At 47.6% G+C, this 19006-nt stretch overlaps 1 protein-coding gene across 1 annotated transcript in view; it reads left to right on the top strand.

Moving 5' to 3' along the window:
• Positions 1-7436: 7436 nt before the first annotated feature.
• The window catches only part of LOC119396546 (potassium voltage-gated channel protein Shal), a 197061-nt gene continuing 185491 nt past the window's right edge, over positions 7437-19006 (top strand). The window contains exon 1 of the mRNA XM_049417133.1: positions 7437-8625. Within this exon, the coding sequence (XP_049273090.1) occupies positions 7511-8625 (1115 nt within the window). The 5' untranslated portion in view covers positions 7437-7510. The remainder of the gene's footprint in view (positions 8626-19006) is intronic.

Here is a 19006-nt window from a genome sequence, read left to right as displayed (position 1 = left end):
ATGAAGCCAGTTCCAAGCCACTGAAACCGTCGGACAGGGAAGATGTAAGCGCGCGAGTGTATGTGAGGGTAGACTAAGACAGCTCGGTCTCATTTCGAGAATCATCATCATTTCATTTTATTTATTTCTTTATTCACCCCCCGTTCAAGTGACCTGAACCTGCTATATTACTACTACTACTACTACTACTACTACTACTACTATTACTGCTACCACTACAACAACTAATACTACTATTACTACTACTACTACTTCTACTACTACTACTGCTACTACTACTACTACTACTACTACTACTACTACTACTACTACTACTACTACTGATACCACTATCACTACTACTACTACTACTACTACCACCACCACGACCGCTACAGCTACTACTACTACTACTACTACTACTACTACTACTACTACTACTACTACTATTACTGCTACCTCTACAACAACAACAACAACTACTACTACTACTACTACTACTACTACTACTACTACTACTACTACTACTATTACTACTACTACTACTACTACTACTACTACTACTACTACTACTACTACTACTACTACTACTATTACTGCTACCAATACAACAACAACAACAACAACAACAACAAAACTACTACTACTACTACTACTACTACTACTACTACTACTACTACTACTACTACTACGAACACGACGGCACAGAATAGACTACGACAGTTTCGCTGTAAAAAAAAAAATCACAGCATATCCACGGGGTGAATGATGATGAGTGGGGTGAAGCTCCGGAGGGAATCATCCGTAAAACCGTGAAAACTCTTTTGTGAAATTTGCCATCGCCATCTATTACCATCGCCATCGCCATCTATTGTGCAATTCATAAACTAGAGGTGGCTACATACTACTACTACTACTACTACTACTACTACTACTACTACTACTACTACTACTACTACTACTACTACTACTACTACTACAGAGGAGGGAACGACCCACACCCAAAGGAGCTTCGCCCCTAAAAGAAGATGCATGCAAGGCAGTGTTTTTATCGGAACTCATAGCGTAGAAAAGATCGCCAGTCATAAAGAAAGAACGCCTCAGACCTCTGACACGTACTCCGAGTTTTCTTTTTCTTTCGTTCTTTTTTGTTTCACTAGAAAAGAGGCGAATGGGCTAACAAACAGTGCGCGCCGCGACTGATGCTGCATGGAACTGCAATCGGTTCTTTGTTTCCGGCGGATGTTAGCTCGCCTTCCTTAGCTGCGCAGTCCTTAGAGCCGTTGGCGTGCGAGCATTTATTTGTACTGCGCCGGGGGGCTCGAATGTGCGCCCGCTCTTTTGAGCTTACGGTTTGACACGGATGGGCGACCGCTGGTCGGCGGCTTGGGTTGTTCGAAAGGCTGCTATTTATTCTCGCTCGATAAATTCGACACATAGCAGCACTTATCTGCCGCAGAAACACGAAGCCTGCGCGTCCGAAGTCTCAACGTCACTCAAGAAGTGAAAAGAAGAGAGCGTGCAGTCTGAATCACGCTTGTCTAGAGCGGTCGAGCGTGTGGCTGTAGACGCTGGCGCCGCCCGCAGCTGCTACCTCGCGTTAGCTACAAGCTTCCGTCCATGCTATAATTATAGCACAAGGACCTAGCATGCACTATGACCACGTTTAGTATCATTAAGGCGTCGGTGTCTGCATAATTAAAGAAGCAGCGTCCGAAGCGGCCGACTGGCCGCTCTATAGGCAAGTGTGATTCAGGCTGCAAAACGTCCTGACTGAGAAAAACAGATCCTGGACGATGGACAAGAAAGGCGCTAAGCAGCACGGACAACGGTAACAGATCTGAATTTGAGGGTAAGCAGCAGCTTGCGATTGATTCTATTCGCCTGGTGCGCCACCGATGGCGGCGCTGCGAACGGCGCTCCGGTGACGCAAAGGCGGGGATTCGGCTTTTGTCGTCTGCTAGGCTGTGGCTAGAACAGCAGAATTTTCGTTATAGTTCGCTCGCGTCGCACGGCGTTCCTCGACTACTAGCTGTATTTGTTTTGTAATGATAGTTCTTTCGATGACAGCTAGCTTTAAAGTAGGTCGACAGATGTTACCATATTTAACTTATCTTCTATATACACAGAGCCATCGCGGTCAGGATCATGCCACCGAGTTTGTAGCGTCACTCACTGGATTGGATGGCGATGAAATAGCTTACGTGAAAGCGCGAACGTCCCGCCAAGCGAGTTAAAGAGAGTCTGCGCCGCTTTGGAAGCGAAGCGCGATCAATTTTACGGCTTATTCGCAAAAAAATTAGCGTTATGTAAACAGACTTGAACGAAAGTTAACACTCCACTCCCAATTGTAGTCACGTACAAAAAAAAAATTTGTCGACAAAATAAAATTTACGACTTCATCGACCAACGGGTTATTGCGGACTATTAGCGTAGATTGAGCGAGTTGCATACACATTAAAACTTACACGTACTATCGGCTCCAAATGAAACGCCAGCAGTGGTGCGCGTGGTACAGTTCGCACCCTTATGATTAGAGATAGATACGCTCTTGCGGTCTGCCACTCGTGAGCCAGATTCATGCTTTCGATTGCGCAGTGCTGCCTAATCGCGTGTGCGTGCATGTCAATGGTGATGACAGGACGGCGCGCATTATAAAGTTTCTAATGCTTGGGGAGCGCGCTCCGCTGTTCGTGTTGCATTTGTCACCGATAATCATCATCATCATCAGCCTGTCTACGCCCACTGCAGGGCAAAGGCCTCTCCCATGTTCCGCCAATCAACCCGGTCCTATGCTTTCTGCTGCCACGTTATACCTACAAACTTCTTAATCTCCTCTACCCACCCAATTTTCTGCCTCCCCCTCACGCGTTTGCCATCTCTTGGAATCCAGTCAGTTACCCTTACTGACCACCGGTTATCCTGCCGACGTGCTAGGTGCCCGGCCCATATCCATTTCTTCTTCTTGATTTCAACTATATATATATATATGATGTCCTTTACCCCCGTTTGTTCCCTGACCCACTCTGCTCTCTTCCGGTCTCTTAAGGTTACACCTATCATTTTCCTTTCCATCGCTCGCTGCGTCGTCCTCAATTTAAGTTGAACCCTCTTTGTAAGTCTCCAGGTTTCTGCTCCGTAGGTAAGTACCGGTAAGATGCAGCTGTTATATACCTTCCTCTTGAGGGATAGTGGTAGATTACCATTCATGATTTGATAATGCTTGCCGAATGAGCCCTATCCCATCCTTATTCTTCTAGTTATTTCACTCTCATGGTTCGGCTCCGCGGTTACTACCTGTCCTAATACCGATAATACGGCTTGGTAAATAAGAAAAATCGGCGAATATGTCCAAGAAGAGGAGAAAGAAAGCTCTTTCCCACCATTCTTTTGGCCCCTTTGTCTGGTTATTGCTATTCTTTACCGCGCTGTAACAAGATTGAATATTTTACGGTGAAAGCTTTGGATCCCTGATCAAACGCGAAAATTCACCGTCGGCGTCCCTAGCCGGCAGCGTCAACACGAGTGATAGAAAAAATCATCCCACGATGACGTCACCTTATGACGTCGTCATGACATCACAGTCCGCCAATATTTGGGACGTCACGTCACATGATGACGTCATCACATGACATCATTGGTTTGCATTGCCTCCGTGATCGGTGGGTCGATCATAAAGGCAATGCAAAACCTGGCGATGTGTAAAAAGCTTGCAATTCCTCCGATCCTGGAGGCAGTGCAAAACCACGTTACGTCCAAAAAGCATTCGGAAGGAGGCGGGGAACATCGACTGAACATTGATGAACAAAAAGAAGATGGATTTCGCCTTAGAGTCATCTTAGGCAAATGCATAAGGGACCCTGCGAGTCTTTTTAGTACAGTGACCGCATCACGCACTATCAGGAGTCGACCGTTGACAGTGATTTACACTATTTTATTGCAAATACATCTTACTACGACTTTTGATGTGAAAGCTTTGTATTTATCTACGTTAGTATGATTACACTAATTCTGTTCAGCGTACTTTCAAACGACCGGGAATGAGTCAGCAAACGTTGATTTATTAACGTATGGGTTAAAATATGCTGCAAAGAAAAAAGAACTCCGCACAACCTACGAAATATTTCACATTACCGTCGTGCATCTCCTTTTGGCACGTGCTCTCAACCTTTTTATTTCTTGTTTAAACTTCAAGTACTTACGACGCGCTTACTCAACAGCTGCTGAAAACTTGGATTTAGTCAAAGGTTGTTGCCTGTAACGACCATTTAATTTATTTGAATGACATCACACGTCGCTTGTCATGCGCTTAAGACTCCGAACAAATGAATTTAACCGAAGGACCAGGCTTGGAAACCGAACACGCGCAACAAGCGGTATGCGTATATTGCGCTTTAACGCAGACACGGTAGCCGAAGCCCGAGCGCTGAAATCGGTGATGAAAAATGGGCCGGAAAGTCATTTTGAGTGCGCCACAGCCATAGGATAGTCGCGAAAAAAATCGCCGCCATGCATGCAGTTGTACGCATTGATGGCTAGCAGACGACACCAGGAGCAGTCGACACTGAACGTGCTCCTGACGAGCAACTTCGCTCGATTTCGCTGGGCATTTTGCTTGAACATTCAGTACAAATTGCTTTATGAACTTTCCCACTAATGTTTCAATATCTCGAGCAGGAGAGACTGGCCGGTAGCGCCAAGCAGCATTCACGTAGCGAACGCGCGGGCGAAGAGCGGCACCCGAGTTCCCTCTCTGACGTCACACGCGAGAGGGCGCCACTCAAAGATCTCGAGGCGAATTGCTTACTAGGGTTCTAAACACGGTTCTAAGGGCTCTTGCCTGTCTAAATAGGCGCATGCCTGTTTAGAGCAGCGCTAGTCCTGTTGTGTGTGTTCCCTCGTTTTCCTAATTTTATCGCGCTGCTTCAAGTTATTCACGGTTTGACGTTATCACTAAACCACTGTCACTAAATTAATTTCCCACTACACTCTTTTGCCTCAGGAATATCCTTGCGCGAAAATGGCAAACGAGCAGTGCTCCGCCCAGATGTTAACGCCATGGCACGTCGTGGCTTCGAGCGTTTTGCTTTCTCTGCTTGACCGCATTGGCCGCCATATTTGTTTCAAATTTTGGCAGCCGTGGCACGTGATGGTGGCCTCTGCCTTAATCCCAGATAAAATATCTTACAAAAGTTTGCGCGTTCTTTTCATTCGATATAGCCAGTGCCACAAGGAGACTCAAAATGGACGGTGAAAGGAAATCGTGGTTGCCCACGATCAGCCGGCAATGAAAGCTTTCCTTTTTTATATGCGTACGAGTGATGTGAAGTGCAATGCAACAGTTGCAAAATGATTCTGAATTACAAAGCATCCTAGCCTCTAGTACTTGACCATAATAGAAACCGAATGTAAAAAATTCGTTTGGTGTTTTCATTCCGCACTAATGCCGGATGATACATAGACAGCGTGAGGCACCACTTGTCTGCGTGCAGCAGCACGTCGACACGTGGTGCGCCGTTAGTTGCTGCAATAGTGGATTTATTTCGTCGTTCTAGATCTACCTTTAGTAGACGCAACATTTGTGTTACGGTGAACTTAATTTAAAGCGCACGCGTACTTTCAAGCGCATGCGACTGGCTGTGTTAATGCCGTCACTTTCGCATCGCCGTTATCGCCTCAGGAACGTCTGTAGCCACGATAGTGCTTCGGCACATTCATTGATCATTTCCTTCTTTCCTTGACTACTCTCTCTCTCATCTTTCTGTAGCCTTTCCGATTCCCCAGCATAGGGCAGGCAAACACGTGTGTGGTTCACCTCCCTCCTTCTCGTATTTCCTCCCATCCCCATCCATTTCCCCTGTGCTGGGTAGCATACAGGTTAAGCTAAACTGGTTAACATCCCTGCCTTTCCGCTCTCTCCTGTTTTCCTTCTTTCCTTCCGGAGGACATTGGTATCTATCTATCTATCTATCTATCTATCTATCTATCTATCTATCTATCTATCTATCTATCTATCTATCTATCTATCTATCTATCTATCTATCTATCTATCTATCTATCTATCTATCTATCTATCTATCTATCTATCTATCTATCTATCTATCTATCTATCTATCTATCTATCTATCTATCTATCTATCTATCTATCTATCTATCTATCTATCTATCTATCTATCTATCTATCTATCTATCTATCTATCTATCTATCTATCTATCTATTTTGTTGCTGCCGTACCACTTGTTGGAGCAGGCGGAATGCCTTTCTCATTCTTTTTTTCTGTGTTGCAAATCACAGACTGCTAGTGCCCATCCTGTCAGTGCTCTCGGCAGCTACGTGACGTTCATGAAAATAACGCTGACAGGTCTAGTGCTCGGCCGCAAGCTTCCCACAGGTTTAGCCAATCGACGCCCACTGAAAGCGGTGCACTGAAAATAATCGATCGAGATACGAACGGTTCGGGACGGGTCCGGGAAATTCGTATAGGTGGCGTTTCGTCCTGTTCTTTTTTTTTGCTGGTGGAAGCTTACGTACTTCAAGAGGGCATATGAAATCGACCTAGTTACCTGCGAATTGTGGGAAAAAAAGGAAAATAAAGGTAGCTGTCACCGATGGATCTTCGGGTGAGAGGCGAGCTTTAAGCGTTTTTCGTTGGAGTGATTCAAGTATCGCACTCAGCAGACAAACGGCAACGTATGATAAAACTTAGATGGTCTACCCCTTTTGCTGCCTTACCTAGATGAGAGAACGTGAGTCCTGCATTTGACAGCGAATCACCTGGTGTGCTCTTGAGAAGTACAAAACTGGCCACAGATTGGCCGTAATATGCCCACGCATAATTTTTTTCTCGGCCTGTACTATCAAGGTTTTCCTCGCATCAGTAAAGCAACTTTAGAATAAACGCTTAAGAAACCACTTCTTCCTCCTCTTTACAGTGCGGTCGGGGTTTAAACCAAAGGGAACGTCGACGTTGTAAACGTGTCTTCAGAGGACGACGACCGGCCCAAGTGGACTTCTGTCTCGGCGCTTAGGGTCGCGTGTTCCGAGAACGACGATTTTACTTGAGAAGAAAAAATCGTAGCGCTAAACGACGCGAGGACAGACAGGTACACGGGAATGGCGGTTTAACCGCTGGGTTAAAAACAAAAACAAAAAGAAAACACGTGTGGACTCAGAGACCACCGACTCGTCGCACCGCATGTCAGAGAAGGCGGCACCGGTACGAGACCACCACGCTGTCGTCGCCGGGCCTTCTTTGTTCGAGCCGCGAGATAGAGAGCACCAGCAGCTGTTCTTGGCGCGGTGTACGATCGCCTCCGGTGTGGCGCTGTGGTCGAGCAGCGCCAGAGCGCGCTGTCGGCGTGGCGCGTCGCTGCGCGGAGGAGGGAGGGGGGAGGAGAGCGCATGCGCCGGCGTCGTCGCGCAGCAGTCGCCAGTAGCGGCGGCAAGATGGAGGCCCGGTGCCCCTGCTGCAGCGGCAGCGGCAGCGGCGGAGGCGCATCGCTGCTGCCCTGAAGAGGCGCCGGCGGCGGCATGGCGTCGGTGGCGGCCTGGCTGCCGTTCGCCCGCGCGGCCGCCATCGGCTGGGTGCCCATCGCCAACAACCCGCTGCCGGCGCCGCCGGTGACGCGCGAGCGGCGGCGGCGCGAGGACGAGAAGTTCACCATCAACGTGAGCGGGCGCCGATTCGAGACGTGGCGCAACACGGTGGAGAAGTTTCCCGACACGCTGCTCGGCTCCAACGAGCGCGAGTTTTTCTTCGACGAGGAGGCGCGCGAGTACTTCTTCGACCGGGACCCGGACATATTCCGGCACATACTCAACTACTACCGCACCGGGAAGCTGCACTACCCGAAGCACGAGTGCCTGATGGCCTACGACGAAGAGCTGGCCTTCTTCGGGATCGTGCCGGACGTGATCGGCGACTGCTGCTACGAGGACTACAGGGACAGAAAGCGAGAGAACGCGGAGCGGATGCTGGACGACAAGCTGTCCGAAGGGAACGAGAACGCGCAACTGGCGCACTCCACCATCAGGCAACGCATGTGGCGTGCCTTCGAGAACCCGCACACGGGCACGGCGGCCCTGGTGTTTTACTACGTCACGGGCTTCTTCATCGCCGTCTCGGTGATGGCGAACGTTGTGGAGACGATTCCCTGCGTACACGACTCTCGAGCCGGCGAGAGCCGCTCGTGCGGCGAGAGCTACAAGGTGGCCTTCTTCTGCCTAGACACGGCCTGCGTGATGATCTTCACCGCCGAGTACCTGCTGCGGCTGTACGCAGCCCCTAACCGTTGCAAATTCATGCGCTCCGTAATGAGCATCATTGACGTGGTGGCTATCATGCCCTACTACATCGGTCTCGGCATCAAGGACAACGACGACGTGTCCGGCGCGTTCGTCACCCTGCGGGTGTTCCGCGTGTTCCGCATCTTCAAGTTCTCGCGACACTCGCAGGGCCTGCGCATCTTGGGCTACACGCTCAAGAGCTGCGCCTCTGAGCTGGGCTTCCTCGTCTTCTCGCTAGCCATGGCCATCATCATCTTCGCGACGGTCATGTTCTACGCCGAGAAGAACGTCAAGAGCACCACCTTCACCAGTATACCGGCCGCCTTCTGGTACACCATCGTCACCATGACCACCCTAGGGTAAGCACTCCCCTTTTTAAAATCTAACCGTACGCCGCATTGTTCCCCCCGACGGAGACTGGTGATGTTTCTCCCTACGCAAATATGCCATGCGGGCGGCACGCTCTGCAGGAGCAGTGTTTGATGCAGGACCAGTGTGATGCTCCCCCTGCCGGGAATTAAGGATGCTTCTCCCTACGCATTTGTGCTATGCGGGCGGCACGCTCTGCAGGAGCAACGTTCGATGACTTCTTGCAACTCTGATTGACGCGAATTATTCCTCTGCTAATTTGCACGACTCAAGTATCCCACAGAGCTAATTGCTAGCGAAACGTCTAGTCCTCGTTTAGCTTCGTGTTATGGTTCACCCTGCCCGTATGTTTTGAATAATACATGCGGAGTATTCCATTGCAAGTGCGAGGTCTGCTTCGTCTGAAATATATGTTTTCAACAATTCCTGAAATAACCAGTAGTTGCATCGCTTAGTTAATTATTACACTTTGTTTTCCAACGGTACCCGCGTGTTGAATAAACTCGAACTCAGAAACAGACCTCCTTCAGCGTCAAATTGTAAGAAAGCTATTATTCGAGGCATTGTTTTCTGCAAAAGACACTCACCTCTCTGAACGAACTGCACAGCGCCAACTCTTCAAGGTCAACTCATGCCGGCCGTTTCGCCGCAAAGCTCGTTAGGCCTTTCGTCGTTGGCATTCAAAACCACAACCGGCGACGATCACTCAGTGTTAGTGAAGCTACCGAAACTGTTACGGCTGGTGTGCTGTGCAAATTGTAATTCCACTACACAAATTTTGTACGTCTTAAAAAGGGGCTACCTTGATACTTGAATTATAGGTGCGTTAACGTAGCTGAATACTCTTTAAGCTTTTGTATCGCTTTTCGAAACTGCTGTGAAGTTGCAGCTATCGATATGCTTTGTGTCATAGTGCTGTTTTCAAATTTATTTTCATTGGTCTTAAAAATTGCCCTTGAGCGAACCGAGTTATTTTCTAGAAAAACTGAACGATTAAAGTAAATCACACAGAATACTCATTTTTCTGGAGGTAAAAAAAAAAAAGAAGCGTTGCTCTCATGAATGCAGTGTTCTAGTGGGGATCATGCAGTAACCTGGGAAGCAGCTTTACAGTTTAGATTCACCATGCACTCGTCCATGTTTTATGTTATGTGAATATGTGCAGAGTTTACTTATAGAATTGTTATAACATGACTATATGGTTTCATAAAACTCAGGTGACTCGTTGCCGTAATTTTACTTACTTTTTCTTGCTTGCCTAACGACGCGTGTGCTCTTTTTATCAGCACTTTCTGTTTTTCGTGTGACTGACGATCCATTGTACATGTAACTACAGGAAACATCATTTTTGTATTTCCTGATAATACGCATTTTCACTTAGCACTTGGAAACGGCGTTCATTCCAATACTTGAATTATGAAAAATTTGCTTTTCATGATCCTTCTTGTTCGTCGGAAAGTTACACAAAAGATGGACAAATAATGTCTGTATTCTGGTTGAGCGGCAGTGAAAAAAAAATATTAACGTCACACCGAGCATCGATTAGTGCCGTCTCAGGGAATACCGATGAATGGGAGTGGGAAGATAGAATGACCACATTTCACGAAATTACAGTACACCATAGATTGCAGAGGCGTACATTCCCACCGCCTCACCCGAAATTAAGCAAGAAACAGTCTGTCGAATGGCGGCAGTTACAAACCCGATCCTACCCGAGTCCAGCTATCATGCATGTAATACACCCAGACTTATACACGACAGACAAGTGTAGGCATTGTGACTGTAGAGCCACCTTAGAGCACATACTATGGGGATGTCCAGACATAATAAACAATAGCTGTGATGCAGCCTTAAACAGCGACAGCCTCCGCGCGCGCTGGGAGTCTGCGTTGCTCAGCTCGGACCTGGAGCAACAACTCTGGGCCGTCCAGCGAGCCGAGGAAGCCGCCAAGGGCCAGCAACCCTTGGCCGAAGCCTAGGCGGGATCCAGGCCCATCCCACCAATTCGCAGGGCAATCAATAAAGTTAATTCATCATCATCATCATGTACTACATGCTGCAGAGAGAGAGAGAGAGAGAGAGAGAGAGAGAGAGAGAGAGAGAGAGAGAGAGAGAGAGAGAGAGAGTGAACTTCAAAGGACAGGAAGGGAGAATAATCAGGTCACACCAGGTTTGCTACCCTACACAAGGGGAAGGGAAAGAGGAGGAAAAGAATACAGAAAGAAAGAAGAAAAGAGAGCACATACGCTCGCACGCATAGCAGCATTAACCGAGCATACCCAGGTTTCAAACTGCGAACTGTTAGAGAGTACGTTGACCTCTTGTTTGTAGCGTGTACATGTTTGACAATTATCATTATATTACTCACGGTAATATATTCAGTGACCTCGAGGCTGGTGCATTCGACCATAGAAAGTTTGTGACACCGCTACTGGGACGTTACTTTCCAAGAACCTCATGTGCTCCTTTTACAAATCATTTTTTCACCTTTTTTTACAGAATATACGGCAGTTATAGAAGTTGTTGAGCAATTTGCGTTAAATTAGGGTAGAAAACATGTGAAATTACAGGGTAGCGTGTGGAATGTGTTAGTAGAGTGTGTCTCCTTTACGCTGACCCAGTACATTCTGACACGTAATGTGAACCCGCTTATGTGCGGACTTGCATGAAATCACATAAAATTCCTTTCGATGGGCTGCCAGTACTCATATTATTTCATGAATTCCGCGGTTACAGAAAGGCTAAAAAAAATCCGAGCGTAGCCTTGCGGAGCCTCACTTGAAGAACGAAGCACATTGAAGGCCAAATGAGTTTTTCTGATGCAAACGTCAATGGAGAAGTTGACTAAAGTTGTGCAATGACACACTTGTAGCATAACCAAAATACCACCACATGATTGATAACTCTTTTACACTCTCTATACAGTTCCTTGCTTGATAGCCTTGGAAGTGCGCTGTGGTTCTTGTATATTGATACCTATGGAGTGGTGGTAGAGAGAGATAACGGAAGAAAAGGCATGAAACTTTACGGCCCACGTTAGATTTGCTACCATACTCGGGGGAAGGAAAGTTTAAGATTGAAAGGAAAGAAGCAATTAAAATTCGTAAGCTCTTGTGCTCTCGGGTAGCACACTTACGAAATAAAGCAGTCCGCCTCGGTGGTACATTGGTTACCGTGCTCGGCTGTTGACCCGAAAGTCGCGGGTTCGATCCCGACCGCGGCGGTCGCATTTCGATGGAGGCGAAATGCTAGAGGCCCGCGTACTGTGCTATGTCGGTGCACGTTAGCGAACGCCCGATGGTGGAAATTTCTGGAGCCCTCCACTACGGCGTGCTTCGTAATCATATTGTGGTTCCGGCACGTGAAACTCCAGATATTAAATTAACGAATCAAGATGACGCTATCTAGCGTCTCACGTAAGGCATATGCGTTATTCAATAAATAGAAACTGGCACTTGTGACACTCGAAGACGGGGGAAGAAGTCATGGTGGGCTGTTCTTTTTTTTCAGTGGCTTGGTTATGAATAACTGAACTGCCGAAACGCGCATGGTAATGTTGTATTCTGCTACTGTATATTTTTGCACTAAAACCCTGACGTATGTGTGGGCGATGTCCCTTGGTGGGTATGTTGAAATTCTTTTTCCTTGCCCTCCCGCGAGATGGTTGGACAAGCCAGCCCAATATGAAATGACCTTCGTTCAAATGCTTGCACCACAGATGCCTAGATTATTAACGCGATAGCGTGAATGAGCTCGTGGCGCAAAAAATGCGTTGTCGGCGTCGGCGGCGTCCGCCGTGAGCGAAATATCTCGAAGGACGCATAGAATGAGAGAGCAGGAATCGAACCCAGGTATTCTGCGTGGCAGTCAATTATTCTGCCACAGAGCTTGAAAACTGAAACGCCATTGCTTGAAACCGTTTCGGAGAAAGACCCTACGCAGTCGACACGTCGGGCAAGCTGTCATGTTAACATAATAATATTGTGTGGCAGATGCGTAGAATCGCATCGGGCGTCACATCATGTGAACTGCTTAACTAGCGGGTATTTGAAAGCCGCCACATCACTTCAAAGGGCTGAACTCAATTCATCATTGCCACGATAATCATAATTCAAAGCATCAAAAGAATGTGTAGATGTGTACGTGCTCGTGTTGCCCTACAGACGCGTAGCGGGTACTTCTCAGCTGTAATTGCAGTATGCACCCTAGGAGAGTTTTACAGCGGCCAATGTCGCGCGCACAGACGTTCCTTCCGTCACGGCACGTTTGAGGTGTGCACCGACGAGCGAACCGTGGCAAGTAGATAATAGGGCGATGCGAACGGGTCCTGATAACGCTATCGCGCTGCACTCTTAAAGGCGACGCTTAAGCGTCCTTCGAGCTTTTGACGGCGTAGCCGTCGAAGCCAGCCGTAAAAACTTTGGTGTCCACAGAAAACCACGGGTGGATATGCGCCACAGGAATTGGGCAAGCCACACCACCAAGTGCAGCAGGTGCGAGAGTTTAAACGAAATCTCTGCTCGGCGAAGTAGAGTGCGTGAAACACGTGAAAGAGAGAGAGATTGAAAGAAAGAGAGATTGAAAGAAAGAGAGAGAGAGAGATAAAGGAAGCGATAGAAAGAAAGATAAAGAGAAAAATAGAGAGAATTAAAGGAAATAGAGACATGAAAAGATAGAAAGACAGAGAAAGACATAGAAAGAGAGAGGAAGATATAGAAATAAGCAGACACGAAAAAGAGATAGAAAGAACAGAGAGCAAAACATCAAGAGAAAGAAAGAGAGAAATAAGAAGAGAGAAAGAGAGAGAGAAAGAAAGGGACGAAAGAGAAATAAAGGTAGATAGAGAGAGAAAGAACGAAATATAAAGAAAGAAATACGTACAAAAACAGATACAAGAAACAGACAGAAAAAAAAGAAAGAGAGGAAAAAAAGAGAGAAACAGGGAAGGCCATGCAGCTCCGCTCTTCCTTCAGGCTTGGAACCACTAGTCCGAAGCTGGCATAATTTTTTTGGAACGGTTGTACGCAACCTGGCGTTGTTTAAACATGTTGTTTAGTGTGATCATTCTAGCGCGGATCCAAGGCGATAAACATTGTTCAAGGTAGTTGTTGAGGCATTTCAAGATTCTAGCTGCTATCGAGATAGGCTTGCTTACGATTCAGGCGAACGAGAAATTGCGTTAATCTGACTCCGTATACATTTCACTTGTTCGCCATTTTAAGGCAACGGGACCTAATACAGGGCATGAAGACAGCCCGTTATTTTACTTCGAACCCGACGCTTTTTGCGTCATCGAGTGGTAGGCTCCACGAGACGCTCATTTTCGATGTGTTTCCTGGCATGGCATTCTCTCTTATCAGCACTCTGTGAGTTATGCAACGACTGTAGCGTTTTCTTGGCCTGAGCTCACACCACGCTGTTTCCACTTTAAGCTCCTAAACTTAGCGTTTAACGTAGCTTAACGTCAAAGAGACAATAGAATTTTTATATTATTTACTAAAATGAACTGGCGCTGCGATCGTTCAGCCAGCATGGGAATAATGGGTAATACATTAATTTGCCTAGTCTTCGTGCTTGCGGCTTCGAAAACACTTTATGGCCTTGTTTATTGTTGTGTTCTGGCTTTTGTTTTGGATAAGAGAACGGCTCCTTGTGAATCTCGTGAGCTGATTTGAATTGGCGAGCCTTTAAAAGGGTCAAGTTAGTCAAGTAGGACTCCTGAACTTTTGCTGAACTTCAACTTGTGACAAAGCGGCTGCAGGCCATATGGTGCCGAAAGAACGAAGCTTAGGCAAGTCCATGTAGCACTACCCATCATTCCCATGCTGGATGAAGCGTCATGCGTTGTAGCTCCCATAGACACTAGCGCCAGATTTTCCTCTAGTGTACTTTTATGGAACTCTATAGCAGAGACGCCACCACGAGCTGCAAAAGAGATGCCAGGAAACAGTCGCCGAAAACTACGTCGCAAAATGAGCTCTTTGAGACTGCTACCTCGTGTGTCACGGCCGGCAGATTACTGAGGCGCCAAAGTACTTGTTGTATATCTCCGTTTGACCATAAATTTTTATCAGGTTATTCTTTATTGTACTTTATCTCTGCTTACATCTCACCACGTGCTCACGCGTTCTAACTTCCTTTTCGTACCTTTTATTGAGTCTGGTGTAAAAGCCTGTCATCACATTTTATTTTTAGGAGCGAAGCTCCTTAGGCCCGCACCCCGCCGTCGCCGTCGAAGCTCCCTTCTCTTAAGCATCGCTTTAGGTTGCAGTGGCCGGTGGTTTAAGAGGAAATGTTTAGGCCTTGAGCGGTTTGGTTCTAGCGCACCAGCGATTTGAGGTTAAAAGAAATAAGCTCTGTGCACAACTGGTCATAATGGTCGTCTTCACTTTCACCACCTTTATCGTGGATTGTGAAATGACAACCATCATTCTAGCGCACTACGGGCGTTTTGTCGCAGGTAGTAGCAGACGCTCTCCCCACCCGGCGCCGGCGCAGAAAGACAGTGAGCGCGCGCGGCGTTCGGCGCGCGTTGCGCAAATACCAAATTTCAAAACGCACATAGCCGTTTGCGTCCTCGGTTGTATTCGTACACCGGTACAAATGCAGATTTTTCTCTCCGTGCGAGTTAGTGTTTCTTTACACAGTTTCTATCAGTCATGGCGCCTAAGCAAATGTTGAAGTGAAAAAGAGTAGCGGTAAGCCCGTGTCCCCAACCTTCGTGAACTGATAGCAAGATCTATCAGTTCCCGATGGCAAAACAGCACCACATTCATACTGTTCGGGCTGTTGAATTTCAGCATCCCGCAGTGGAATAATAAGGTTGTGTTCAGTCACGTCCTCAGTCAACCCTCGGACAAAGCTGCGAAACAAATTCAGTGGACGGGAGCAACGCCTCTTCAAAGCGGGTGTCATGCGAATTCTACCCTATAAATTGGCAACAAAACGCACGTTATACCTCATGACGCATCAGTAGGCGCAAGCGACGAACTCTTTGCTGCTGCATATTTAACTCACATAAATCAGGGACGAACACAGGGGCGGCGCCAGTGGGGGGTTTGGGGGGGCTGGAGCCCCCCCAAAATTTCCGCCTGCCCCCCCTTTGCCCCCCCAAGAGCAAGCATAGTCAAAATACAATGCATATGTTCCCAGCCTCTCTGCCCCCCCCTGAAGGAACCCACTTGTCGTGGGTGCCCCCCCAGTAAAAAAATCCTGGCGCCGCCCCTGGACGAACACATATTTACTGAAGGTCACAGGTCGTTTGTATCTGTAAATATTGCGAACTTCTGCCGAGCAGCATCAGTTGTTCTTTCTTTGAAGTTATTGACGCTAATAGTTGCTTAACGAGCGTAATGTTACAGATTCTATCCATCTTTGCAGCGTGCAGAGAAAGGGATAACACAGAGTTTCATGATAACATAGTAGAGGGAAATCTGGCGCTAGTGTCTGTTAAAGCCCCTTTAGTGTCTATGGGAGCTGCAACGCATGGCGCTTCAGCCAGCACGAGAATTAAGGGTAGTAGATGAATTTGCCTTAGGTTCGTTCTTTCTGCTCCGTGTGCCTTTTTGACGTTTCAAAGTGGTAAATATTAAAAACTTTCAGCAGTCTCACTTCACCACTTTGACCCTTTTAGGCTCCCCAGTTCAAACCAGCTCACGAGGTTCACAACGAGCCATTCTTTTGTACGAGACAAAAAAGCCAAAAAGTAACAATAAACACAGCCCTAAATGCGTTCGAAGCCGCAAGCACGAAGACTAGGCAAATCCAGGTACTACCAATCATTCCCATGGTGGCTGAACGATCGCAGCGCCCCAGTTCCCTCTAGTATACATCGTGGGAAACTATGCAAAATAGGAGCATTCTACACCCGAGAAACTAAAGTTTCGGTTTATCGTTTAAACACAGCGCGTGCAAAGGTCCGTTGGGAGGCTGGTCAGTTAAGCATTCGCCTCTGTTTACGCTTTGACATGAGCCGCTCGTCGCTTTTGACGGTGTGGTGACATCTTCAAGGGACGCTCAGGGCAGCTAGATGGAGAGAGAGAGAGAAAGAGAGAGAGATTAGTGTGTGCCTTTGCCGAGACCGTTGTGTATGCGCTCGATGGGTCGTACCGAGTCCGCGGAGGAGAGAAAAAAGAAGATGACACTGAAGGCGGACGGAATGAATATGAAAGGGTGACTGTAAATAAAAGAGGGAAGAAACAAACAGAGGTGTCAGCTTTCTTTTAGTGGGCACTGCAGCGCTTTCTTTTCCGATGGAGATGAAGACAGCGACTCGACGGCGAGAGAAAACGATCCGCTTTAGCCGCCAGGCGGTGCGTTCGCACGAGAAGCCGTCTGGACGCCGTCGACGTCTTTTGTTTCGTCCATCCTTTATTCATTTATTCGCGCCAGAGGTCCACAGCGGCGCGGTCGTGGTTAATGTGTCGGGCCGCCTCCTCTCGCGCTGGTGTGTTCCTTCTTTGCTTTTTGTTTGATGTCTTTTTGTTTTACCTCTTGCTTCTGGGCACCCTCGTATATTCTCGAACACTTCTCCTCGGACCTCTCTCCCTTTCTCAATTTTTCCGCTTACACGAACAGAGACACTCGCCAGTGGGGCAGTACTTTTTTTTTCCTCAGCGACCCTTTAATCGCGTACTAACTCCGTTGGCCGTTGCTTCGCGAGCCATCTCCGTGTGAGTCCACCACCCCGCAGCCTATCCCACCCTCCTCTCTCCACTCTGACTGTCCTTGCTCGTTTGCGTCCACCCCACACTATTTTACTCCCGTTTTTCTTTCGCTGTTTATTCTCTCTATATCTCTCACACTCTTCTGCGACACTGCTTTCTTTTATCTCACTGGTACGTCCGTGTGGGGGCTCCATTTTCTCCGCGCGACGGTTGACCCGCGGCAACCTCGACGCTGCATCTTCTTCTGGGCCTCGCTCTGTCAGCAGCACCACTATGGCTTCCCTCCCTGCCCTCCTCCTCTCCCTCCTCTTTCACACACTACCTCTTTCACGCCAGGCTGGCTTCCATTTGGCCTTCTCCCCTGTCTTCTTCTCCTTCTCCTCCTTATATCTTTCTTTCTACCACTGCGACGTGAACATGGTTCAGCGAAAATGCGATGCCGCGCGTTGTTTTGCCTCCCCGTTCTCCCGTCCTGTTTCTGCTGCCCGCACAATGTATGTGCACGAGGGGCGCGCGATTCTTCTTCTCCTTGACCGTCCCTGAAGATGAGAGCCGTCTAAAAGTGGGCGCGTTGATGGAGACAGAGCTGTAACGCCTCGGGCGAGGAAGGCCTCCGTTGAAGTGAGCGCCGTTGTGAGCGTCGTGACGCACGATCGATTCGTGAATGACGTTCTGAGAGCGTTTTCTTTTGTTTTTTTTTTGCTCTGCGTCCACGGTACGGAAGCTGGCAGAAGGATGCCGCCATTTGCAGAGATTCCGTGGACCCTTTTTGCGAGCGACATCGCGTGAAAGCGCGAAGCCTGGCTTGCTGCGTCACTCCGTGCGTCTGCCCTATTTCCCGTGCTGCGACGGCCTTCGTCAGTACGGTCAAAGAGTTGTCGTCAAAACACCTTACCTTCAGCTTTAACCTTCACCATAAAGCGAAGAGTGTCAAACGTTAATAATAATTGTTGGCGTTTGCGCCCCGAATCCACGATATGATCATGAGGGACGACGTAGTGGAGGGCTCCGGAAATTTCGACCACCTCGGATTACTTAACGTGCACCTATATCCAAGCACACGGGCCTCTAGCATTCTGCCTCCATCGAAATGCGGCCGCCGCGGCCGGGATTCGATCCCGCGACTTTCGGGTCAGCAGTCATCCACCATAATCACCAGACCACCACGTCGGGATAGAGGGTCAAACATTCTTTCTATAGATGTTATTGTCGAGGTTGCTGAATATAAAACTGCAGATGTATTATCAGCGTGCAACCCTAACACGAGCACGGTGAAATAGGAAGCTGTTCGGATAACAGCCATCTCAATTAGATTAGTATCACCTGTTTCGCCGTATCATTGTCATTTCGATTGACAATTTATATCTCGTTCACCGTCTTTGTTTAAGCTCAAGTTTCCAAGGGAATGTGCAATTGGAAGGCACTTTCGCATGGAACTTTCGCATGTCGTTATTTGTGCAAGTGCGTTGCGGCCCGAACGTACTCCACGTATGGTGCTGTGGCGTCCGTGTATGTACTTTGGAAGCAGAGATAGATAGATAGATAGATAGATAGATAGATAGATAGATAGATAGATAGATAGATAGATAGATAGATAGATAGATAGATAGATAGATAGATAGATAGATAGATAGATAGATAGATAGATAGATAGATAGATAGATAGATAGATAGATAGATAGATAGATAGATAGATAGATAGATA

Source organism: Rhipicephalus sanguineus, chromosome 6, assembly GCF_013339695.2.
Source record: "Rhipicephalus sanguineus isolate Rsan-2018 chromosome 6, BIME_Rsan_1.4, whole genome shotgun sequence".
In the NCBI taxonomy this organism is placed as follows: Eukaryota; Metazoa; Arthropoda; class Arachnida; order Ixodida; family Ixodidae; genus Rhipicephalus; species Rhipicephalus sanguineus.
The sequence above is the reverse complement of the archived record's forward strand: the minus strand, read 5'-3'. Positions and strand labels throughout refer to the sequence as shown.